The sequence below is a fragment of the Bos taurus genome, chromosome 18 (assembly GCF_002263795.3).
Source record: "Bos taurus isolate L1 Dominette 01449 registration number 42190680 breed Hereford chromosome 18, ARS-UCD2.0, whole genome shotgun sequence".
In the NCBI taxonomy this organism is placed as follows: domain Eukaryota; kingdom Metazoa; phylum Chordata; class Mammalia; order Artiodactyla; family Bovidae; genus Bos; species Bos taurus.
The window spans coordinates 14,644,998-14,669,195 of NC_037345.1; the positions used below are offsets into that span (position 1 = coordinate 14,644,998).

The window sequence follows — 24,198 nt, forward strand, 5'->3', positions numbered from 1 at the left end:
AGACGCGAGCGCCCATTGGCTGCCAGCTGCCAGGTCACACCCACCTCGGGGGCGGAGACTCGGCGGCCATCTCGTCCGAGGCTGAGGCGGCCATCTTGCAGGTGGCGGGAGACAGGGGCCAACCGTGTCTGTGGCATTTATTTAGGTCCGACTGAAGGCGGAAGTTAGCGGCCTGAGTCAGATGTCACCACCGGGAGAAGACTGTGCTATCCCTTTTGCGTTATTCCTGACGAGGTGAGCAGAGCTGTGCGTGAGGAAACAACCGACAACCCCAAATTCCGGAGACGCCAGAACCGCGCCGCCTGTAGGGAACCGAGGATGACGAGTCTGCGCGCGAGACCCCGCGGAGCCCAGCGGCTGTACTGAGGCTGCCCCTCCCTCCTTCTCCCCAGACTTAAGCGAAGTGTCACCGCGAGGCCGCGCACGCCGGGGTCGCACAACAGGGGTCTCCCACTGAAATCCATTTCCATCCCCCTCCCCCCTCTCAGGAGGATGTGGGGAGGAGGACTGGAAATCCGGGCTTGTAACTATGGTGACCAGCTCTTGTCCCGTAAAGTCCTCTTGTTAGAAAGATGCTCCCAATATTCAGCCCACTTAGGAATTTACAGGGATTCAATGGGTATGTGCCTGGACTGGGCGCAGACACTGACGTGCACCCCAGTCTCTGTGTCCAGGTTTTCAGGCAACGTGGTTTCCTCGGCCGTGAAGACGGGGTGACGGATGCCCTCAGAGAGCGCTCACTGCCACCCGCTGAACCTTTTCCAGGTGGCTGGAATGTGGGTGCAGGCCGTGACCACCACTCCTGCTGCCCCACCCCTCCATGGGGGCTGTTGAACTTGAGTAAACAAGGGTCCGAGGGAGGTGGGTCTTGTGGGTTGCAAAATATGGCCAGAAGTCCTCCCCCTCTGTCTCTGTCCTTTCCATTTGGGGTGATGGTATGCGAGTGACATGCAAACAGGAGTTTGAAAGGAGCTCATGCTGAGAGTTAGGGACCCTCCAGCAACCCTCAAAAGAACAGCCTGAACCAGCCCACCAAGGACCAGACACATGGAGGAGAGGCAGCTGCTCAGCCAGCAGTCCCTGGCCAGCTGCCTGCCCACTGCCAGAACCTGCAAATTAGGCCATCACAGGCAATCCAGCTGCCAGTGACCTGTAAACGAGGGGACAAGGCTGGCTGACGCCAGAACTGCCACAGGCACATGATGAAGCACTAAGCACACTGCTGAGGAGGGGAGCACCCACGTGGCCTTATAAGTATTGAGAAGACCTTGCCTCCAGGCCCAGAGAGCAGAACCCTGGCAGGTGCATGTCCCAAGTTATGCAGCTGGTTGAAAAGAGACTGTGGGGAGGCAGAGGCGGCTGAGATGGACTCAGGCCATCATTCGGCAGTGGAACAGGGGCTTGACCAGAGCGGAGGCCTTGAGGTGAAGAGAAGTGATGAGATCGGTTCCTGCCTCAAAGGTTGATCCCCCAGCTGAGGAAGAAGTGCAGAGTTTTCTAACCTGAGCCCGTGGGAATGCAGAGATACACATACATTGTACCCACAAGCACATTATGTTCACATACATCATACCGTATACTTGTACATCATATATGTACATGTGCATCATACACACAAACATCATATGTGTGCATTGATACACCATATGCACGTGTATGTATGACACATACATATTCACGTACCCCATACATGTCATATTCACATACATCATAGGAGTATATCATATGTTTACACGTGTTGTATACACGAACATCGTACGCATACATACATTGAGATGCCATATGCATACATGTATACATCACACACATATATCATATACACACATCACATACCTACCCACATACATCAGCTGAGAGGTGGCAACACTGGGAGGATGGTTGAGAGACAATAACAGGACAGGCCCAGAGTTCAAGTGTGAGTGTGTCAGATTCAAGATGACAGACCCTGGGTGGGGCTGCCAGGGAAGTAGGTTGTAGGAGCCTCAATACACACATGCACACACACACACCAGGGCTGCCCGTCACTGCCCATCATGGCAGTCCTCACCCGCCTGCTTCAAAGAACAGTGGAGAGCAGATACCAGTCACTTGAAGCACGTCAAACGTGCCACTGTCGTGACCCACATGTCCCCTGTGCTGGATGGACCTTCTCTGGGGAAGGGGCTGTAACTAAGTATTTCCAAAACATCTTTGGAGCCTGTGCCTTCCCAGCATCCACTGATAGACTGCATTATTTAGGGGCTGCTGCTGCTAAGTCACTTTAGTTGTGTCTGACTCTGCGACCCCATAGAAGGCAGCCCACCAGGCTATTTTCCTTTAAATTTAGTCAGTTTTTTCCCTCCTTCCTGTTTGGCTACCTTGGGTCCTTATTGCTGTTCACAGGCTTTCTGTAGTTGCAGTGCTTGGGCTTCTCATTGCAGTGGCTTCTTTTGTTGCAGAGCCCAGGCTCTGCAAGTAATTGTGGCTCACAGGCTCTAGAGCCTGCAGACTTCAGTAGTTGTGCAAAGGCTTAGTTGCCGAGGCATGTGGGATCTTAGTTCCCAGACCAGGGATTGAACCCAGACCCCCTGCATTGGGAGTGTGGAGTCTCAGCCATTGAACTACCAGGGAAGTCCCTGACTGCATTTTATTTATTTTTTAAAATTATTTATTTAATTTTTGGTTGTTCTGGGTCTTTGTTGCTGCGAGTGAACTTTCTCTAGTTGTGACAAGTGGGTGCTACTCATCTTTGCAGAGCTTGGGCTTCTCATTGTGGTGGCTTCTCTAGCTGTGGCATGCAGGCCCTAGGCCCGCAGACTCAGCAGTTGAGGTGCACGGGCTTTAGTTACTCCTCGCCATGTGGAATCTTCCCAGACCAGGAATTGAACCTGTGTCCCCTGCGTTGGCAGGCAGATTCTTACCCGCTGTACCACCAAGAAAGTCACCTGACTCCATTTTAAATGAGGTTTCTGTTCATTTTCACAACGTAAAGAAACCCCAAATTTTGCAATGACCGCCAGGGTCACCAGTGGGAAGCAAACGGTGTTCTTGAGTGTTTTCTCAGCTGCTGATCGGGAATCCAGAGAAAGCACCTCCATAAGCGCTCCCTCCTTGTCCCCTCTGCAGAACAGCTCTGTCTGCTTCCCCTCCATCGTAGTCTTGTGGGATTTCCTCTAACCACCTTGGTTTAGCTCTGGGTCCCCACTTCCTGCTAGTACCAGCCTAGAAATCTGTAGTCACGCCCAGCCCCAGTGCCCTTCCCCTGGAGCTGCGTTGGCTCCTTTTAGAGATCAAGCACAGCCTAGCTGAATCCAGCACCCCTGGGAATTCATGGCCTTTATCATTATCCTAAAATAAACCTAAAGCACAAACCACAGCCTCTTGAATTTCAGCTTTTCCTCCCAGACCCCTGAGCCCTGCCTCTCTGCAAGGATGGTGACAAGAGAAGGCATTCAGGGGCCTGGTTGTTCACAGCGTCCAGTGTGCACAGATCCCCTGGGAGAAGCCGACCTGTTTTTCAGGCTGAAGTGGAATTCGGTACCAGCTGAGAGTCTCTGCTTCCCTCACAACAGGTGAAGTGGCTCTGCCTCTGTCTAGGGGAGTTAACTGGGCTTTCATCTCACATTGTTTGACGTTTAACCTAGTTGCTTATATGCCTGACTCACTCTGACCTTTGTCTCTGAACTCTCAGCCTGCTCTCAGTGTGTCACTGTGGAGCCCTACACTGTCCTCCTGGAGTCACGTACGTGTATTCCACATGGCACCTGTACTTACAGCTCTAACTTTTTGGCGTCCAGGGGCCAAACCAGGATCCTTTAGTTTCTATTCTGCTAAGATGCTCAGCGGTATAATTCCTGGAGATTTTAACCTCTGGCCAGTGGCAGTCATGAGCCACCCACCCCTCTGATTGCTCTGCCCTGGCACAGACACTTATCTGTAATTCCCTTAGCGCGTCGGACACAGAGCGTGAGAAAAGCGAACAGCCAGTGGGGTTGTGTAGCCATCTGTCCGTTTCCCACCTGCAGTGACGATGTTTCCCTGTGGCTGTTTGCCCCTGAGGACCTGGGGGATTCTTAGGGGGACCTGGTCAGGTTTTTCAGACTGATCTTCCCAGTCTTAAGACACGAACACCTAGTACTCAGCAAATATGTGTGAATGAACAGCCTACACTATGAGTATCTGGGGAGTGTGCTAGTCCAAGTACTGGTGGATTAGTCACTGCACTGAAGGTTTCAGTTCTGACCCCAAGCACAGCCCATGGTGACTGACAGCCTTCCTCGTGTACTGGACATGAAGGGTGAAGGACACGGCTTCAGAGTGGGCTATGGCTGATCCCATCATTGTAGAATTGATCTGGATCCAACGCTTTCCCTGTTGGCTTCATGACTGACCCGTCAGTTTCTGTTTCTTGTTGAGACTTTGAACAGCTGGAAATACACTAAAATTTCATTTCTAAAATCTAGGGGGCAACTTCAGGTTATGGAAGAACTAACATTTCTTCGACTTAGTTCCGTGTAGTGTTATTGGTGGACAAAGAGCTCCATGTTTGACTTGAAAGCCCCTTTCTACTGGGATGAACCCCATTCCCATTTTAACCAGGCATTGTCTGCCCTCCCTCAGTGGCAGAGTTACCCACACGAGTTTTTATTAAAGTATGGGTGGGGCTTGGCTCTCCACTCCAGGAAGGAAGTGATCACCTTGACTCTGACTTGTAACCACTGTGTGTGCCCACCAACCAGATCAGAACCCGCTGCATCTGGTTGATCAGTTTCAGTCTGACGGAGTCACTCCGTTGCCCTTTACTGACTTAGAAGCCGTGCTTACACTCCTAGGCTACACCCGTGACACCCCTCTCGCTGCCACCACCTGCAGGCTGCTGCTGCTTACCTGTGTCCATTTCTGGAGCTCATTTGGGACTTTTTTGGGAGATGTGTGAAAAGTGACCTGGCAGGAAAAAAAACAAAATGGTTTCTAGGGGCATCTCGAGAGCTGCCTGATGCTTCTGTTTTCATAATTTGCTATGGCTAGAAAGACAAACCTTCAGATATTGAGATGCAGAAGTAGAACCTAACAAATCTTTTTTTTTTTTTTTTTTTTGAGTAAAACCCCAGTGTTGTAAATCTCGCTGGCTAAAGTGCACAGGGATCCTTGAAAAAATAATGACAGATCAGAAATGGTCTTGTACCTTACATGGGTGATTGATTGCAGGGCCCCTGGATCAGGTAGATGGGAGTCATCACTACGCCAAGTACAAATTGGCATAACAGGTCTTCAGGTAGTTATTTTCAGAAGATTTTATAAGCCCAATTCTTTTTTTTTTTTTTTTAAAGCCCAATTCTTATATGTCTTCGTGTCTAGAAAAGCAGTAAAAGCACTGTGACATCTGCTTGTGACTAGCACCAAGCCTCTGGCAAAATGTGTGCCTGACTGCACATCCCCTTCACTCAAATCATGTACATACTGACCTTCCCCTGCCTCTTAGAGGCAGTTCTGTACAGCTGTCTGATGCTGCCCCACTCCAGATAAACTTAACTCACAGCTCTCATGGTGTGCTTTTTTTTTTGTTTGTTTGTTTTCTCCCAGTGAACAACTAGGTCCTTACCAAGGCCTGTCCTCATCAAACAAGACCCTCAGTTAGGGAAATTGAGGCCCTTTGAAGAAGTACCAAGAAAGGTACTTTTGCTACAACCCAAGCACCTTCCAGTTAGAGTACTTGCCACTTTCTGCCCTGGGACTAGGGTGCCCCTTGTGAGAGGCTCATGCCAGCAGGAGGCAGGGGGTGGCTCTGCCTAAGGTAGGAGCAGTGACCCTAACTTCCAGTGAGTTAGTGGTGGTCTGAATGGAAGACTTTACCTGCACAGAGTCTGAAAGCACCCCTTGTGTGGGTCCATGGGGAACAGCCACATGGGGGAGGACAGCTCTGTGTCCTTTGAGTCTGGGCCTTACCTCACCACTGTCTGGGAACTCCCCACTGTGGTAAGACACACCTGGAGGTTCTCCCTGACCTCTACTGACAACCATGGGTGGGGGTTCCAGTGGATGAAGATTAGGCAGAAGATCGGGTCTTAGCTGTCATGCAGGATCTTTTCTTGCAGCACAAGGACTCTAGTGGTGTGCAGGCTTCGTTGCTCTGCATGTGGAATCTTAGTTCTCTGACCAGGGATCAGACCTGTGTCCCCTGCATTGCAAAATGGACTCTTCACCACCGGGCCACCAGGGTCCCTAGGCAGGAAGATTAACTTGAGTCCCGGTGCTTGCAGTTCTTGGAGCCCCAGGCTCCACCTTCTCCACAGTGGTGGCACTGCCTGGTTTCTGCCTGCATAAGCGCCAAGAACCAGGAAAGCTGTGAAAGTGCCCAGCTATTGGACACCAAAACTTGTACAGTTGATTCATCTGTACAAACTCCTTTTTTAGGAAGATGAAAATGCCAGTTGGGGTTATCTGAGAGTAGGGCCCTGGAGGGCCGCCTACAAGTCTTCAATGAGGTGACATTACAACTCTGCTGTGATTTCTATCTTCAGCTGTTGAGAATTCCCAGGAACTTTCCAGTCCCAAGTTCTACTACAGACCTGAGAGAATCGCCCGCAAGGAGGAATTCAGGAATCTAGGCCATGTGCTATCCAGGGTGGGGACCGTCGCCTTTCTTGCCTCACCTACCAGTGTATTTTGGCCATGTCACTCTGACCCCGTGCAACCAGGGCGGAAGAGCCCGCGGGGGCGCCTTTGAGCCGGTGCTCCCGGCCAAGGATGGAGCTCCGCGCGCGTTCCACGGAAACGCCAGAGCTGTCAACACTGACGCGTGTCTCCGCTGGAAAAGGGACACTTAAGTGCTTCCTACCGCGGGTCTTCCTGGCTCTCTTCACGGAGTGGTGACTCCCGAGGTGACTTGGCCAGCTGGCTCTGCAGCACCGCCTGCGCCTCCGGGAGTCACTGGCCTCCGGCTCCCCCGCAGTCACCGCGGTGGGGCTTGGGCGGGATGTTGGCCTGACACGCGTGTTGAGAGCCTAGTGTGGGTTTGCGGGCCGGGCGAGGAGGACCACGTCTCCACAGGTGGCCCCCACCCCGGGCGCCCCTCTGCGGGTCGACCCTGCGCACCCCTGCCCCCTCCCCCGGACTCTCCCCCGACCTCCTCCCGGCTCTGCGTTCCCCCAGCACCCCGATCCTGGCCTGTCCATCCCCGCCTCAAGCCCAGCTCCGCGCCCTCTCCCGCCTGCCAACCCCCTCCGCGGGACGCCCCTCCCTCCCCCTCTCCTGCCCTCCTCCCCTCCGCGGCTTCACCTGCGGCCGCTCGCGCTGGGCGGGGCCGGGCGATGACAAAGCAGCGGCCGGCTGCGCGGGATCCGCCCCCCGCGCTTCGCGGGCGCGCCGGCCCCGGCGCGGCTGTTATGGAAACCGGCCGGGCGCGCAGGCGGCGATGATGGGGCGGCCATGGCCCGGGCCGGCAGCTCCAGCGGCGACGCGGCCGCGGGCGAGCGGGCCGGGGGCGCGGGGCGCTCCGAGCCGTGGGAGCTGTCCCTGGAGGAGGTGCTGAAGGCGTACGAGCAGCCCATCAACGAGGAGCAGGCGTGGGCCGTGTGCTTCCAGTGCTGCCGCGGGCTGCGGGGCGCGCCGGGCGGCCGGCGGCGCATCCGGGACACCGCGGACATCCTCCTGCGCAGAGACGGCTCGGTCAGCGCGCGGCGGGAGTCCGGTGCGGCGGGTGAGGACGGGGACGGGGGCGCGACGGGGCGGGGGGCGGTGCCCGCGGCGGGGAGGGGCTGCGACCCTCCGTCCCTCCCTCTGCCGGACCTGGCCTCGGACCCGGCGCCCCCTTTGCCGCGCCTTCTCTCTGCGAGACCCGCTGACCTCTCCCACTTCCTCGCCCCCTCTGCCGCACTGAGGGCCCTCCTCCGGCTTCTCTACCGGGGTGGAAGGCCCTCCTCCCCCTCTCCCTTTTCTGGGTTGGGAGCCCCGCAACTCTCCGCTGGAGCTCGGACCTCTGCCCCTCGGGCCGCCCCCCGCCCCACCTCCGCCAACACGCACACACACACCTGGAACCCATCTTACCATCATGGCCAGTGCTGGCTGGAGAGGAGAGGAGCTTTGGCTCCTTGGCTGAGGACGTTCCGCAGGGAGACCGGACTCTGCCTCTCCTGCCCGCTCTCCCCACCCGGTCTGCTTCCTTCTGCTCTGGGAGTCGGTCCCACCCAGTGACTGATGGTGTGGATCGTTGTTGGACTGGTATTTAGGCAAGAAAGGAAACGTGTTTTGCTTGGGCTGTTTTTTGTGGGTCTGCCGATTTAATAGAGGAAGGAAAATGTAAGATTTGAGGAACAGCTTGCTTAGTGTTTGGCTCTTAACCATGAGCAATATTCAACAATGAAGCCCTTGAAAGATATTTGAAATCCTTGGAGAATGGTGAGTTTAAGTGATTTTTAGCCTCTTCAAGAAAAAAGTTTTCTTCCCTGGAGAACCAGGGTGCTGGTGCCGAGCACACTACCCCTAAAAGGGATATACCTAGGGAAGTACACCGACCGGCTGTGTGTGCTGGAGAGGTGGGTTTGCAGAAATCCATGCGATGGGCCAGGCCAAAGCTAGCCAATAGGACAGTTCCTTTGATAACCAGGCAGTCTTCTGAATGCTTGCCACTCCTCGACCCTCAATATTCTTCCACAAGCTCCCATCTCATCTGTGTGCCCTGTTCCCACCTCCCTAACACCGCAGCTGGGTGATATTTGAGAGTTGCTCTATTTGCACAAAAAGCTCTAATATATTTGACAAGAGAAAATAATAAGAACTGGACTCAAATGGTACTGTTTCCATTCTGCACGCAGGTAATCTGAGGCTCAGGCTTACCTGTCACACAGGAAGGGTTAGGATCTGGATTCAGCACAGATGCTCTCAGTGCCTGTGTACACTGTCCTCACAGGTGGGCTCAGAACATGGGACAGGGTGGCCTCGTCTCACCTGTGGGCCCTGGAGTCTGTATGTTCACAAAGAGCTTTTCTCTCACAACTGTATTTCCTCCTTGAAAGACCTTCCCTGTGCCCCTCCTCATCCCTGGGGACAAACAACATAACCCAGGGACTGGCTTCTGCCACCGCAGAACAGGACTGTAAGGGCCTGCCTGGTCTGACCCTCTGATTTAAAAGGTGGGGAACTGAAGGGGAGAGTAGTAAGTGGTCTGCTGCCAGTCCTGGCAGGTGGCTAGAACTGAGGGCTTCTCTTTGTAGAGGAGTCAGTATTGTCCACATGGACCACGATGGCCATCCTCTGGGGTGGTGGTCTTCTGGACCTGTCCACCTCTCCTGCCCACCCCCTCTTCAGCCCCTTCTTCCTGGTCCCTGCAGACCCAGAAGCACTGACCTGTACCGGCCTGTGACACAGGAGCCCAATTTCATTTTCCATTAAATACGATCTTTGGTTTCTGTCCATAAGCATGAGAAATAGACTACCCTGAAGTTTCTTTTCTGTCCTTGTCGAGCTTTCGTCAATCAGCTGAAACTTTAGGCCAACTGTCTCCTGTAGGTAGCTAACCCAACATTTCTCTGGGACTTGGGTGTTTCTTTCAGTGGATTCACTGCAAGAAGTGTGCTGTAATAGCCATCAGGAAAAAGGTCACATGGGCCCTCAGTTCCCAGCCCCCCTCATGAAGTTCTGGTAAAGCTAGGCATTAAGTCAGTGTTTAATGGTAAAGAAAGCAACAACCAGGTACTTCCCCAGTGGTCCAGTGGTTGAGACTCCAGGATTTCATTGCATGGGGCACAGGTTTGATCCAAAAGAAAAAAAAAAGAAAAAATTCAACAACCAAACAACTTTACCTGGGGAGGATGAACAGTATTATCTTAGGACATGAGCAGGAATACTTCCCACTTTCTGCTTCTTGGGAAAAGCTGACTTGAGTAAACTTCTTAATCTCAACTTCTTCATAACTGCTTGGAAGCCCCCCTTCTTCAAGTGGGGAAAATGAAAAACCATGTTAAGTGAAGTTATTTTTAGGAGGCTATTATTAAAACTTCCTGATAGGCAAAGGTTTTGGGTTTTTTTAAATTAAGGCAAGAAACTCTATCAGGCAGCATATGTGCTGACCATTCCCTGAGAAAGCTCACTCTTTCCATGCAGCGTGGTCGTGGTCAGTGACCCTGGGACAGTTTCAGTGGCATTTGTCCACCTGATGCCTCCAGAACAGATCCTGCAGGACACTGGCTGCTCTCAAAGTGATACTTGGCTGCCTGAGACCTGCCTGCCAAGCCAACATCTGCAGGGGAAACAGACATACCTTCTCTTCACACAGGCTCTCCACCCTGAAATCCCTGGGCAGGCGGAGGGTGGATGCGGGGCTGTCACAGGGCTGTGCCTCCTTTCACCACCTTCTCTGTTCTTATATGAATCCACACACTGCCCTACTTTTCCATGTTTGGTGTTTTTTTTTGTCAGTTTTGATGCTAAAATTTTTCACAGGACCCATTCTGCACGCCCGGGTGCCTCACGTGGCCCGTCCACCAGGTCACACCTGCATCTGCAGCCCTCCCTCCTTTTCTGCCTGTAGTTCTGCAGCCCCTCTGCCACCCCCCAGACACCGGCACCTGTCCCCTTGCCACCCACCGCTACCTGGAGGCAAGACCTTTCCAGTTTACCTCCTTGGCGGCCCTGTGTCATGACCTCCGTGCTTCACCTCTTTATCTCCAGCCCAGCAGCTGGAGTTAGGGTTAGCTGAAGTTTAGGGGCCCCCTTTCCTCCCACATAAACTGGGGTGAGAGTGGCACGTGCCCGGGGACAGAGGGGGACTAATGAGGGAATGTTAGTGTGAAGCCTGTGTCCACCCTGGGCCCAAAGACCTGTGCACACAGCAGACACATGGACACACACACGGGCACACAGAAACATGGGCACGTGGACACGCGGTGCTGTCGCCGCCACCGCTGCTGCGTTTCTGTGCTGCTGGCACTGTGTGTGTAAGTGGGGCTGCCCCTTCCCATGAGAGACACCTTTTCATGTTTCTCCTGGCCCAGGGTGTCCGCTCCCGGAAGCTGAAGTGGGACCCCCAGTGTTCAGGGCAGCCCTGTGTGTCCTGTGGGCTCTGGGCCCTCATGTGACTTGCTGGGCCTCTGGCAGGTGGCCTCCTAAGTGACCAGGGTTGCCTGTATCTTTTAAATGGCCTTCCTCACAGGGGGTTGTGCAGTGATGTGGGGAGAACTTGGGATGGCTGCAGAGCTGGGATGCTCCCCGTGGAAGACAGCACACATCCTGAACAGAGCAGCCAGGGCTTTCCCATGTGGCTCTTGTCTCCTACTTCTTGGTCCTCTCCAAAGCTGCTGGTGCCACCCACCCTGGCGGTCCCCCAGCTCCCCCCACCCAGGCCCTTTTCTCCTCTGAGGGTCACCCAGGAAGACATGGTGTGGGGCTGCAGCGGCTCCACCTCGTCATCGAGGGAGATGGGGGCTTGCTCTGCAGTCCGCAGCCCACTGTCTCATTCATGCCTCTGACAGGAAGGCAGGGCTATGTGCCCATCATACAGACAAGGAAACTGAGGTTCAGGAAGGCAGAGCAGCCATGCAGTCACCCGCAGGGAGACGTGGGGGCAGGGCTTGGGAGTGGGCTTGGCTGGCTTGCGCCCACCCCTTGCCTGACCTTGGGAAGTTACTTAGGCCTCTCGGTGCTTCAGTTTCAGTCTCTGTGGAATGGGGCTTTGCTAGCAGCTTCCCCAGAGGTCATGTGGATGTCTGTGGAGCCTTGGGACATGCTGGCCCTGGGGAGGTGCTGCTCACATGCCCCGTGTGCACCTCACCCAGGCATCGAGGAGGCTGTGCTGAGCTCAGGGCACCTGTGCACATCACTGCCTCAACTCCACCAGGAATCCCCCTGTTCAGTGAGTGCCAAGTTCGTGGGTGTCCACTCGAGTATTTTCCCCAGGGATTGGAGAATGCAACCAAGTGAAGTGGTTTAAAAAATCAGAGCTACCAAGGGAGCAAGTTATACAAACTTACTGCTTACTACAAATTTACCCTTGTAAAGCCATGATAATCCCTTTGCCTTAAGGTCACCTGAGTAACAACTGAACCTCCGTCTGGAACCTGAGACAGGTTTCTGTCTTGGATCTCCCTGGGGCTTGACTCGCTTCCTGGGCCTTGCTGCTGGGTAGGAAGCCACACCCATGGTGATGTGTGAGTTTATGGCAGAAATGAACTGGAGGAGGAAGGACACACCGCAAACACAAGGCGCCTTTGACCCCTGCGCTGAACAGACAGCTTCCGGGTTTGGAGCACGTGTCTCCTCTTGGCTTCAGGTGGCATCTTGCTTTCACCAGCTCCTCTCTCGAGTGAAGAAGTGAGGAGTAGAGAGCGGAGTCCAAGGCTCCTTCCTGTGCTGACCCCAAGCCCAGAGGACGTCATCAGCGGACGATCACCACCCCCCTTCCCCAGCATCCTTGCAGGGCACTGCGTCCACGTCCCCCTGTTCCCTGCGGTCAGGGAGGCAGGACACCAGGGTCCTTACTCACAACAGTGCTCCTCAGCCCCAGCCCTGCAGAAGGGGGAGAGGCTGCCCGGCAGGCACCCCATCCCACCACCCCCTACTGGGCACAGGGAGGCACCGCCCCCGGGATTCCAGACTGCAGAGTCCTCACAGAGTTCTCTCCCACAAACGAAACCTGTTTCCTGTACTATAACAGGGTCATCTCAAAGAAAACGCCCTCACTTCTTGAATTCTTGTCTTTTGTTGTTTCCCAGAAGAAACCAAAACAATTTTCCACCCCAGCACATATCGGAGAGGGTGTCCTTTGGGGTATGGGTGGTGAGGATGCCAGGGAAACCAGGTGGCTGCGTCTAGCTCCCACCTCACCGTGCATCAGTAGAGGCTTGCGTTTATCTCCGTCTCTCTGCTTTTCCCCAGGGAGCAGTTGGTTTGTAAATAAGTATGAGCTAGTGTGCAGGATGCCAGGTGAGCAGCTTGTTATGTCACGCTTCTGTCAAAGTTATGTCGACTCCAGGTGTTCCAGGGGCTCTGGAGGGTGCACCCAGAGTCTGACTGTGCCTGGTGGGGCTCCCAGCACCACCATTCCTTAGCTGTGTGATCTTGGTAAACCCTCTCTGTCTCTAAGCTCCAGCTTCCTTATCTGTGCAGAGGGAGCCGTGGCCCTGAACTTTGCAGCAAAGCACTGGGCAAGGGACCACTGCAGGGCTTCTTGCTCTGCACAGCCCAAAGGTTCCCCAAGCCTGTGTGACTTTAAATACAGTTGGGTTGGTGCAAACTCAACCTCCACACCATACTGGGTTTATAAAGAGTTTGAAGGGTTGGCTGCCCCCTCCCCCTTTATAGCAAGGTAACTCGGGGCCCCGGCCCCTCCATTTCTCCCACTTTGCATGGTCCCTGTCCTTCACAACTACAGACTTTTTACTGAACCCTCAATAAGGCCAAGATATGTGCCCAGGTGCTCACTATTCCATCAATGCCACTAATGTTGGGAGTGCAGTGTTTTAATGGGAAAGTGTTTTCATGGCTCAGCCCTATGCAAACTCCCTTTATCCCTGGCAATCTTCCTGTCTCTTGATGGCATTTGGAAAATATTTGCAGAGTTAGCAGGTTCACTCAGCGGAGAATGTCATGGTTTGTGTTTTTATCCACCTCAATTAAGGCAGCTGAAATTCATACCCTCCCACAGGTCTGTGTGCTTTATTCAAGCAAGGCTGTGGAAGGAGGTGGGTTTCCTGTCTTTCCAGCCTGGCCTCTTAGAAGGCTGGAGGGTGGCTCAGGTAGTGACTGGAGCACAGATTCTGGGGTCCCCCAGCCTGGCCGCAGCCAGCACCACCACTTACTAGCTGTGATACCTCGGGGCACATAAGCTCATCCCCTAGAGACTTTGTTTCCTTATCTGTGAAATGGGTACCAGGACCATTGATCTCCCAGGCTGTACACTGGCTGCGCAAGTGCTTGTAAACATGCCAGCTCAGTGCTATGTTTAATAATAAAATACCCACAGCCAAATTCAGCACCTGGGCACCCTGTGTGTCTGGCTGAGGTGCTGACAGTCTGGGGAGAAATCCCCAGTGCCAGAGGTGCAGCCAGATGGCAACTCACCCGTATGGCTGCTGGGAACCCTGGAGCAGAGCCTGCCCTCCCCACTGCACCCGACTTTCTCATCCAACTGGTTTGGGGTTGCATGGCTCCCCACGGCACCCAGTTTTCCCATCTGACTCTGAGTTGGGGGTATGCCGCTTCCTACTGTGAGGCCTTTCCTCAGGCCTGGCTGACCTGAGCTGCCCCCTTGACCCTTCCTCTCCCCTTTCACTCTTGCCCCATGCCTGCTTCCCCAGGGGGCGGGATGGGCTTCGAGGCCCTGTAGGCTGCTCCTGTCTGAGTGGTCACTTTGGGGTGTGACCGCTGTGCAGGGCGGGACCATCTGCCCCAGGGCAGGGCCACATGGCTCTCCTGGCATCTGGTGCAGAGCTGGGTCTTATCAGTGTCCATCCAGTGACTGATAGCTCGGCGCCCTGGTTTCCGGTGGAGATCTTGGGAGATGCGCTGTGTGTTCCTGGGGGGTAGGTGGGGGGCCGGCCTAGGGGGTGCTTAAGCTTGTCTTGACTGCTGCTTCTCTTCTCTTGCAGAGCCCACAACAATGGTGTCACCGGCCAGCTCGGAAGCCCAGGTACTTTAAAAACAAAATTTAAATGTACTTGATCCGAAGTAACAGTTAGGTGTGTTGTATGCTGTAAATTAGAAGCACATACAGTTGTGCTTCTAGAAGGACCGGGAGATAGTGAAGCCTGGCATGCTGTAGTCCATGGGGTCACAAAGAGCTGGACATGACTGAGCGACTGAACAACAACAGTTGTACAGTTGTTCCTCTGAGGCAGGATGTGGATAAGTGCTCAGTGGCTTAGTGGAAGGGCTTGTGGGGAGACGATGCCTGAAAACAGGCAGGGTGGGGAAGCCCGTACACACAGTGAGGGGGGTAGACTCGAGGGTCTGAAACGTGGGGTCTCCCCAGTGACCCCCTGGCTCCTGGAGGTGCCTCCCGCTGACCAGAGGGAAGAGGGGGCAAAGGTGATGTGGTCTCCCTGGTCAGAGCGTTGGAGAGGTGTGGGGCTGGGGGACAAACAGGAAAAGCAGCCCATCCCCTGTGTCCCTGAGCTCCCCCCAGTACCTCATCCCTGGGACCTTTATCTGTGTCTCCTGTCCCATCCGCCTGCCCCCAGGTGCTTTGTCCTGAATTTGATATTTATTTCACTGCTTTATAAAAAATGGTTTTGTGTAAATACGTATTTATATGTTAAACACAGTGTTATAGAAAGGGGGTGGGCACCGCCGTTGGTCTGCTGTGAAAGTGAAAGTCACTCAGTCATGGCCAGTCCTTTGCGACCCCATGGACTGTAGCCCACCAGGGTCCTCTGTCCGTGGGATTTCCCAGGCAAAAATACTGGAGTGGGTTGCCGTGCCCCCCTCCAGGGGATCTTCCTGACCCAGGGATCGAACCCGGTCTCCTGCATTGCAGGCAAATTCTTTGCTGTCTCAGCCACAAGGGAAACCCATTGGTCTGTCACGGAGGATTTTTACCAACAATGATAAAACCATCCCAAAGTTTTCTGACTTTTTCTAGTCACCGCATGCTGGCAATTCTTAATTGTGTCAGTGATAAAGTACATCCTCTGGCCGGGCGGATGCCCTGCTGTTTATACAACGCGAGTTCCCAGGGGTTGTGAGCTCGTGCTACCCAGCGTCCTGGAACCTGAGTAAGAAAAGCCTAGCCCTGTTTCAGGACGCGTCCATCTCACTGCTGTGTGCGGCTCCTGCTGCCAGGCTGCCCTGCCCCACCGCCCCAAGTGAATTTGTGTTCCCCACCCTGTTCCACTTGTGTTCCCTACTGTCATCAGTCTTGAAAACACTTACAAAGAACTTTGTATATAGGCTCAGGAATCGACGTGGGGGCCCCAGGAAGTCGGTCAGGGCAGCCTCCTGGCCTGGTTGTGGAGATTCTCATTCCCGCCCTTCAGTGCCTCACGGTGGTCCCGGGGCCTCAGCTGCTTGGTGCCCACACTGCCAGGGGCAGGGGGGCTCGGGGTTCTGCCTAGACTTTTCCCTGTGGGGAAGCCAGTGGTCTCTCCAGTGTCTGGGTCTGGGGCGGCTCTCTAGAGGCTTGCAGTGGAGTTAAGCCTTTCACTGATGTGAAGCCAGCACAGGCCAGAGACCAGAACCAGGGGATGCAGGCCCAACAGGGGCGCTGTGTGCCGCACTGGAGCCAGGAAGCTTTGGTGCTAGGCCTCCTGCCTGCCCGGCCCGAGGGGTAGAGCAGTCTCCTTCGGAGAGAGAGGGTCACCCTGGGGTCAGTGGGGGCTATGGGACAAAGCTAGGGTGAGGTGGAGTTCACTCTGCTTTTTTGTAAAGGTGATTTTATTCGTTTATTTTTGGCTGGGTCTTTATTGATGCGTGGGCTTTTCTCTGGTTGTGGAGAATGGGAGCTACTCTTTGTTGTGCTTCATGGGCTTCTCATTGCGGTGACTTCTTTTGTTGTGGAGCCTGGGCTCGAAAGCACAGGCTCAATAGCTGTGCCACTTGGGCTTAGCTGCTCTGCAGCACATGGGATCTGCCCAGACCAGGGATCGAACCTGCCACGTCTCCTGCATTGGCAGGCAGAGTCTTCACCCCTGAGCCACTAGGGAAGCTCATCTCTGTCTTCTTCCTGCACCTCCCTCTGGGCTAAGAAAGGACCAATGGGAACTTGTGTGAAATGAGGTCCTTGCCCACCCAGCAGTCCCAAGGGGCTGCCCCAGGGACTCCACTGGCCAGAGCAGGCCCTTTGACTCCTGATTCTGGGGTGTGACTTGTAGCCCAACTGGTCCTCACCTCCTGAGGCAGAGATAAGGTGCCTCCAGGCTGGGATCGTTATTGACTTTCACTGGAACTTCGCTCCCACAGGGCCTCACCTTCCCCAGGCATCCTCGAGCCAGGCAGACCCCCCCTAAGCCCCTCCAGACTCAGGGCATCTTGGGAGGTGCTTCTGTGGACAGAGAAGGCCTGTTCTTGTGCCCCGCCATCTGCCCAGCACTGACTGTCACACTTCCCTTCAGCTCTGCTCTGACCCCTTCCCTCGGGGTCTGGGGGTGACATCATGGGAAACAGAGGAGAGACCAGAGAGGCCCAGAGGCCGGGTGGCCTGCACATGCCTGGCAAGGGTGTGGCTCCGTCCAGGGGCACGAGGTCAGGGCACAGGCTGCAGGCTGACCCCACCCCCAGGCCAGCACGGTCCCCCTGCCTGTGGCAGGCAGGTGACCAATGTTTGCCCCACCTGTGAGAGTCTTGAGACTAGTGGCAAAGAGCTGTTGTCATTTTGGGGTGTGTGTATCTCTTGTACTGAGTCGTGACAGGAAACCATTAACACCCTTTCAAACACAAACACGCAGTGCTGTGAGCGCTGGAAGCAGCTTCCTCATTCTTCTTGCTGTGTGCCACGGGCTGGCGTTGAAGTGCTTCCCCGGTGCCTCCCTCAAGCAGACCCAAGGCTGTGGGGCACACGGTACAGAACCCGGATCCGAAATGCTAATGGTGGTCCCTAAAAGCTCAATTACCTAGGGGCTAAGTAACACCAAAAGCAGAGTTAAGAGGTGTGCAGGACTCATCTCTAATGTGCTAATCCGCTTTTTAAAACCTTGTTGTGGAGAAAGAATTTTGAGCTTATGCAAAGCCAGCAGAATAGCATAGTGGCCCCACACAAGGCTCCAACAGCAAAGGACTCACCTATTCCCTGCAGCGCCCCCCCCACTACCTGCCTGCTGGTGACCCCACCCCCTCTCCCAAAACAGGTACAATTATTTTTTAGGTTTTTCTCTTTCAGGTTAAATTCACATACATTGAAATTTACATGCAGCTGAAAATACTTGAGGGGTCTCATTGTTTGTGAGTTCCAGTGTCAAGCTTTATATGTGTCACTAAGCAATTACTGCAGCAGCATTTATTGAATAAGCTAGCCTTTCTCCTCTGATTTAAAACATACTGTCATTGCACATGAAAAGCTAATGCTTCCTTAGGTTGCCTCTCTGTCTTTCTCTAAACACTTTTATTGGGGGTAAACTACATCTAGTAAGCTCTGACTGGTGTGAGACCACCACACACACCTTTCCCAACATGCTTCCCCGGCCCCGCACCCCCTCCTACCCCGGGAGCCAGGGGCCTGCCCTCTGTGGCTGTGGACTGCTTCTGGCTTGTTTAGAGCTCTAGAGTCCTGGCTCTGGGCGGTGCTGGGGGTTCAGGGCTGTGCACGGCTGACTAGTATCCCTCGGATCACCACCCTACTTGGGACCCGACCTTTGTGGATTCCCCTACAGGGATTTCCGGTTTTCCTCTCTTGGTGAACACCGCCCCCACCTCGCCCCCAGAGGAGCTGCAGTCCAGCGGTAAAGCGTGTCTTGATTATAAGAACCTGCCACGCAGTTTTCCACGGTGGCTGTGCTGCTGGGGAGCACCGTATTTCCCGGGTGGGGGCGGTGGTGCACCCCTCAGAGGACAGCTGCTATCCCATTTCACCAGTAGAACCCACGCGATGGTGACCTCCTGAGGCGGCTAGAACGCAGCCCACCCCCATCCCACCCCCACCTCTGCCTTGTGTGCCCGCCCTGCCCTGGCCTAACAGCAGGGCCCTGTCCCGCAGGTGGTGCAGTCGCTGGGCTTCGCCATCTACCGCGCGCTGGACTGGGGGCTGGCCGAGCACGAGGAGCGCGAGCTCAGCCCGCAGCTGGAGCGGCTCATCGACCTCATGGCCAACAGCGACTGCGATGACGACGGCGGTGGCGGGACGGCCGACGAAGGATACGGGGGTCCCGAGGAGGAAGAGGAGGCAGAGGGCGGCCCCCGCACGGTGCGCACCTTCGCGCAGGCTATGCGCCTGTGTGCCGCGCGCCTGACCGAGCCCCGGGGCGCCCAGACCCACTACCAGGCCGTGTGCCGCGCGCTCTTCGTGGAGACGCTGGAACTGCGCGCCTTCCTCGCCAGGGTCCGGGAAGCCAAGGAGGTGAGCTGAGGGAGCGGCCCAGGCTGCAGGGCCAAGGATTTGCCCGGAGTGGAGGGTGGTAGGTGGGGCCGGGCGAGCGAGGGGTGGGGTCCCGGAGGCGCCTCCACACGCAGAGGTGGGGCAGGTCGGCAGGGCCCGGCCCTCTCCCTGCCTAGTTTCTTCTGTTCCTCCGTCTGTCCACAGTGGGTGTCTACTCTGTGCCAGACGGTCCTGAACACTTTGTAGGTTTTAGCTTAATCCTCAGTGTCCTGCTTACCTGGCTTTGCACAGGAGGGACCAGAAATTCACAAACTGGTGTTTTTCCCCATGACCTCACTCGTGTTGTCTCCAAGTCAGTCCTTAGCTTCACTGGTCCTCGTGTTTACATCTGCAAAAGGGACTGTGTCTCCAGGTCTCCTGCCCCAGAGCTGGTTCCTTCTGAAAACAGGGAGCAGAGGTGCCAGCATGTTGGAGCTTTGGGGAGGTGGGCAGTTCAGTGAGGGGTCACTCGTCCAGGTGTTTGTCCCTGGATGACAGTCCCACATTCCTCTCCACCCCCAAACCGCCACCACCCCCACCCCCATGGTGGTTTTTACCCATTTCCCAGTTGAGCAGCTGGAGGCGCTAAGAGGTCGTGTTCTCACCCCAGGTCACAGCTAGTACGGAGCAGAAGGGCTTGACTGGCTCCCGGCTGCCATTCTCCCCACAGCTGTTCTGCCGCTTCATGGTCTCAAAGTCAGGAGGTGACAGTCTTTGCTCAACTCTCACAGCCTCTCCCTTGGAGAGAACTGAGGTGTTTCTTTGAAATGGGGGTCACAGCCCACAGGGACCCCTGCCTTCCACCAGCATTTCACAGATGAGGAGAAAAATGGAGACTTTGGAGAGGTCAGGAGGTACTTTTGGAATTAACCGATGCTGGTCCCTGATTTTACCCTGACCCTTTGTTGGTGTGTGTCTCCTTCCTGCCCAGCTTCCCTAGGCCTGGGCCTGAGCAGACTCTCAGGGTTTTTCTGACCAGGGGCCTGGGATCTAGTGCAGGACAGGTCAGATGCTGCTTGGGTCACTTGGCCTCGTCTGCAGCCCACTTGTAGCCCAAAGTGTGTGGTCCCTCTGCCCACCCGCTGCCCCCTAGCCCGGTCCTTTGTCTTCCCTCCCACCCCTGCTCAGCATCTCAGAGATATCCTGCCAGTGCTTTAATTGTAGCTGCCTCTAATTCTTGTCTGCTTTTCCTTTTGTTTTGACTGGACTCTAGAGGATGGGTGGGGGTTGTGTCTGAAACTTACGCCCCACTAGGGAGATGTCCATTCTGGTTTTCCCGAGATGGCCTTCAGAGCATTGTCTTCTTGGAGCCGCTGCTCTTGCTGTAGCAGCCTCTTCAGGTCCACTGCTGAGTGAATCCTCCCTGGAAGACAAGTTCCTCTTTTTCTCGAGGACCCTCCTGTTTCCTGACTCTACAGGGTCACTGTGTGGTTCCTTTTTGGGGAAAGATTTCTTCCTCTTGGGAGGAACTCCACAGCCAGCTGTCTCTTCAAGGTCACCACTAACTGGCTCCTCCTTGGAAAGCATTTCTTTTCCTTGAGTTTGAGAAGGAGACAGATGGGTTTTCCATTCCATTCTCCTGAGGAGCCTTTTGGGCTTCTGTTTTTCCTTCTTTGGGGTCTTTTACTTGTCTCCTCGTGCTCCTGTGTGGCACTAAGGATCCTAATGACTTTCAGTTGCCTGGCTGTTGCTAAGGTCAGTTCCTTGCCCAGGCAGTAAAAGCTCTTTCTTTAGGTGTAAACAGCTCTAGACTTCAAGCAGTTGACCCAGGAGAAGTCAGGGGACTGGGGAGGCAGTGAGAAGTGGGCTACTGGCAGTGTGTGGCTGGGCTGGCATTGGGAGCAGAAACAGCCTGCTCAGAGGCAGTAGAGCTGCTCCAGAAAGGACAGGAGACCCACCTTCCTGCCCTTTATCCACAGAGACGCAGGTCACACCCAGCTCTATTTTTAGAACCACACACCTTGTGCTTCCAGAAACTTGGCTGAGTTTTCTAGAGCATCCCAGGGCAGTTTGGCAAGTGGCTTGGGAGGGAAGCCGGGGTGACTGGTTCTGTTCGACCTAGGGGATGGGGTGGCAGAGGCTGTGTGCTAAAGGCAGATGCTCCTCCAGCGTGGAGAGCCAGTGAGAGCAGAGCTCCCGCTGCTGCTAAGATCCAGGGCAATGAACCTAGCAGCCTCTTCACAAATTCTCAGCAGAAAACAGCTCCCTGAGCATTCCCAACATCCTTCCTGGGCCCTCACCTTGCTGGTGGCGTTTTTCCCAGTTTGTGAAATACATCTGTATGACTTTGGGGCCTGCTAAGTGACTCGCCCTCTTGCCCATCCATCCACCCATCCAACTATCCACTTACTGATTCATTTATTCACTCAACCAATGCTTAAGACCTAGCATGTGTCACACAGTGCTGGGAGCCAGATTTAAAACAACCCCAAAGCTGAAAACATGGTTCTGACCTCATGGAGCCAACCATTCAGAAAACAAAGAAGCAGATGACTGTAGACTCCAGATGGGATGACATGCACAGAAGTGGCTGTGGTGTTCCACGAGGGTGGATGTGCCCTGTAAGCGGCAGTCTGGAGCCCTTCCCAGATGTGGGAGGGCCTCATGCCTGCATCGTGGAGGATGGGGGCCCCGTGGAGGAGTGTGGGTCAGTGTGAGGAGGCTGTGGGTTCTGCTGCAGCCAGGGGTTGCTGCAAGGGTCATGCTTCCCCCAGCCCTTGCACTGGAGGAGTGGCCTCTGATAGCCAGCAGGACACGAGTGTTTCCATGTGGTTCTAAGACTGATGGCTTGGTTCCCTCAGATACCTTTCTGTGCCCCAAAGCCTTGTCCAAAATGCCCACGTGGTGCAGAAGCATCCCCAGGGGGCCAACCAGCACCACCACTCCTGTTCTCTCGTTTCTCCCGGACTTAACAGATGCTGCAGAGGTTCCGGGAGGATGAACCGCAGGCAGAGAAGCCCCTTGTGGAGCTGGATAGCCTGAGGCGCACAGACTGGGTAAGACACGTGCCCCCCACCCCCACCAGGGCACAGACGGGGCACAGGCCCGGAGCCCCGCCCAGGGCTAAGAGCCATTTCCCTCTTCTTGTGGGCCTAGGCCCGCCTCTGGGTCCAGCTCATGCGGGAGCTCCGCCATGGGGTGAAGCTGAAGAAGGTGCAGGAGCAGGAGTTCAACCCCCTGCCCACAGAGTTCCAGCTCACCCCCTTCGAGATGCTCATGCAGGACATCCGTGCCAGGAACTACAAACTGCGCAAGGTCATGGTGAGCCGCCAAGGTCATGGCGGGCTGGGTTAAAGAGGTCACATGTTCAGGCCCCTCTGCCTGCCGGAGCCCCTGCTTGGTGCGCTGGTGACTAAACCAGGAGTCCAGTGGGAACGGTCAGTCTGGCCTCGAGTCATACACCTCATGGTCCTTTCAGGGGCCCACTGTGACATTGGCAGGGAGAAGGGGCCCAGGGGTGGGAGCTGAGGCCGTGGGATTGTCCCACTTAACTCTCACAGGGCCTCGTGGTGTGCCAGCATCGCTCTGAGAATCTAAACGTGTGAGTTAATCTCACTCTTATGAAGACCCTGTGAGGTAAAGCTACCGACCTGCGTTTCAACATAAAGAATCTGAGATGCAGGGAAAGCTGGAGGTCAGGTCTTGAAGGCCACAGCTACTGAGGGGAGGCTGGGGGAACCCCTCTCTTGGCTGCAGCCCAAGCAGACGGTCCCTCAGCCTTGCTGCCCTCCTTCTCTCCCACAGGTTGACGGGGACATCCCTCCCAGAGTGAAGAAAGATGCCCATGAACTCATCCTGGACTTCATCCGCTCCCGGCCTCCACTGAAGCAGGTACCAGCCCTTCGGGGCGTCTGGAAGGTTGGTTCTGGGACACTGCCTGCCAGAGCACTCAGGGCCTCCAGGGAGCTGGCCCCCAACGTGGTGCTGCCACACCCCCTGCAGGTCTCAGAGAGAAGGCTTCGCCCCTTACCCCAGAAGCAGAGAACTCTGCACGAGAAGATCCTGGAGGAGATCAAGCAGGAACGCAGGCTACGCCCCGTGGAGAGCAGGCGCTGGGACGGCCGGGGCGAGCGGGGTGAGCACGGGACACCCCTCCCCTGCGCCTCATCTCCCCCCACACTGTCCTGTCCCTCCTGCCTCACCTCCTGCCTCCCCCAGGGTTCGGCTCTCTGCCCTGCATCCTCAACGCCTGCTCTGGGGACGTCAAATCCACTTCCTGTATCAACCTGTCCATCACGGATGTTGGGAGCAGCGCCCAGCGCCCGAGGCCCCGGGTCCTGCTCAAGGCACCTACGTTGGCTGAGATGGAAGAGATGAATACTTCTGAGGTCAGAGCCCACAGGTTCCTGAAGAGAGACTGACATGAGGAGGAGGTGGGGGAGGGGAGGGGGGGGTGGGAGGGGAGGAGAAGGAGGTTCTGGGGAACTGAACACAGCCAGGGTGCAGCATCCAGCTGTGGGCCCTCTGCTCGGGGTCCTGTCTGCACCCTGCTGTGAAGCTGTGTCCTGCTGTGGGGCTGCGTCTGCGCTGGGGACAAGCGTGGCGGGGCTCAGGCACCCTCTCCCATCTTGGTCACTCACAAGGGTGACTGAGACAGTGGCCTTGAGCCACTGTTGCCTCAGCACATAAAAGGATGAAATGGAGAGCCATGTCCTCCTGGGCTGGGCAGCCACACTTGGAGGTGCAAAGCTTACAGGTCCCAGCGTGACTCCCCACCCTGGCTGCATTGCTCTCTGACCCTGGAGACCAGGCTGAGGGCTGTCTCCACATGACCCCAGGCCTGTCATCTCCAGGACTTTCCAGGGACCTCAGGCCAGGGGCTGGCTTCTGAAGCATGTCTCCCCTGGCCAGGGTAGTGCATAGCTGTCAGTTTGTGCACCCCACGCCTTGGTCCAGGGACAGGCAGGAGGCACTGGGGCAGAGCGGTCATGGTGATGCTAGACTGGACTGTCCACAGGAGGGTGGACAGGGTGTTGCTGGGCTGATGTGTCCACAGGAGGAAGAGTCACCGTGCGGAGAGGGGACGCTGAAGCGAGATCGTTCTTTTTCTGAGCATGACCTGGTGCAGCTCCGGAGTGAGGTCACCTCTGGTCTGCAGCCGGCCCCTCAGCCCCCCGGAGGCCTGGAGTTGTCCCGGCCGCGAGCAGGCAGCATGCAGTCCTGGAGGCCGAGCCCCCTGGAGCCGGGTACGTGACCTCTCCCTCCCTGGATGCCTTCCTGCA

The 24,198-nt window shown here is 55.5% G+C and overlaps 1 protein-coding gene across 7 annotated transcripts in view; it reads left to right on the plus strand.

The window, feature by feature from the left end:
* The first annotated feature begins 83 nt into the window (after positions 1 to 83).
* SPIRE2 (spire type actin nucleation factor 2) overlaps positions 84 to 24,198 on the plus strand; it is a 34,063-nt gene continuing 9,948 nt past the window's right edge. For 4 of the 7 annotated variants that reach the window (XR_009491154.1, XM_024978245.2, XM_059876728.1 and 1 more), the window contains exons 1-10: positions 84 to 3,551; positions 6,501 to 7,678; positions 14,562 to 14,602; positions 18,599 to 18,958; positions 21,892 to 21,972; positions 22,073 to 22,237; positions 22,721 to 22,807; positions 22,919 to 23,051; positions 23,135 to 23,304; positions 23,973 to 24,162. Coding sequence is in view for 6 of the 7 variants with exons in the window: in XM_024978245.2 (XP_024834013.1) it covers positions 7,408 to 7,678; positions 14,562 to 14,602; positions 18,599 to 18,958; positions 21,892 to 21,972; positions 22,073 to 22,237; positions 22,721 to 22,807; positions 22,919 to 23,051; positions 23,135 to 23,304; positions 23,973 to 24,162 (1,498 nt within the window). In the remaining variant the exon portion in view is untranslated. Of the gene's footprint in view, positions 3,552 to 6,500; positions 7,679 to 14,561; positions 14,603 to 18,598; positions 18,959 to 21,891; positions 21,973 to 22,072; positions 22,238 to 22,720; positions 22,808 to 22,918; positions 23,052 to 23,134; positions 23,305 to 23,972; positions 24,163 to 24,198 lie in introns of those variants that run through there. The other 3 variants (XM_059876729.1, XM_024978249.2, NM_001205387.1) reach the window with 2 other exon arrangements.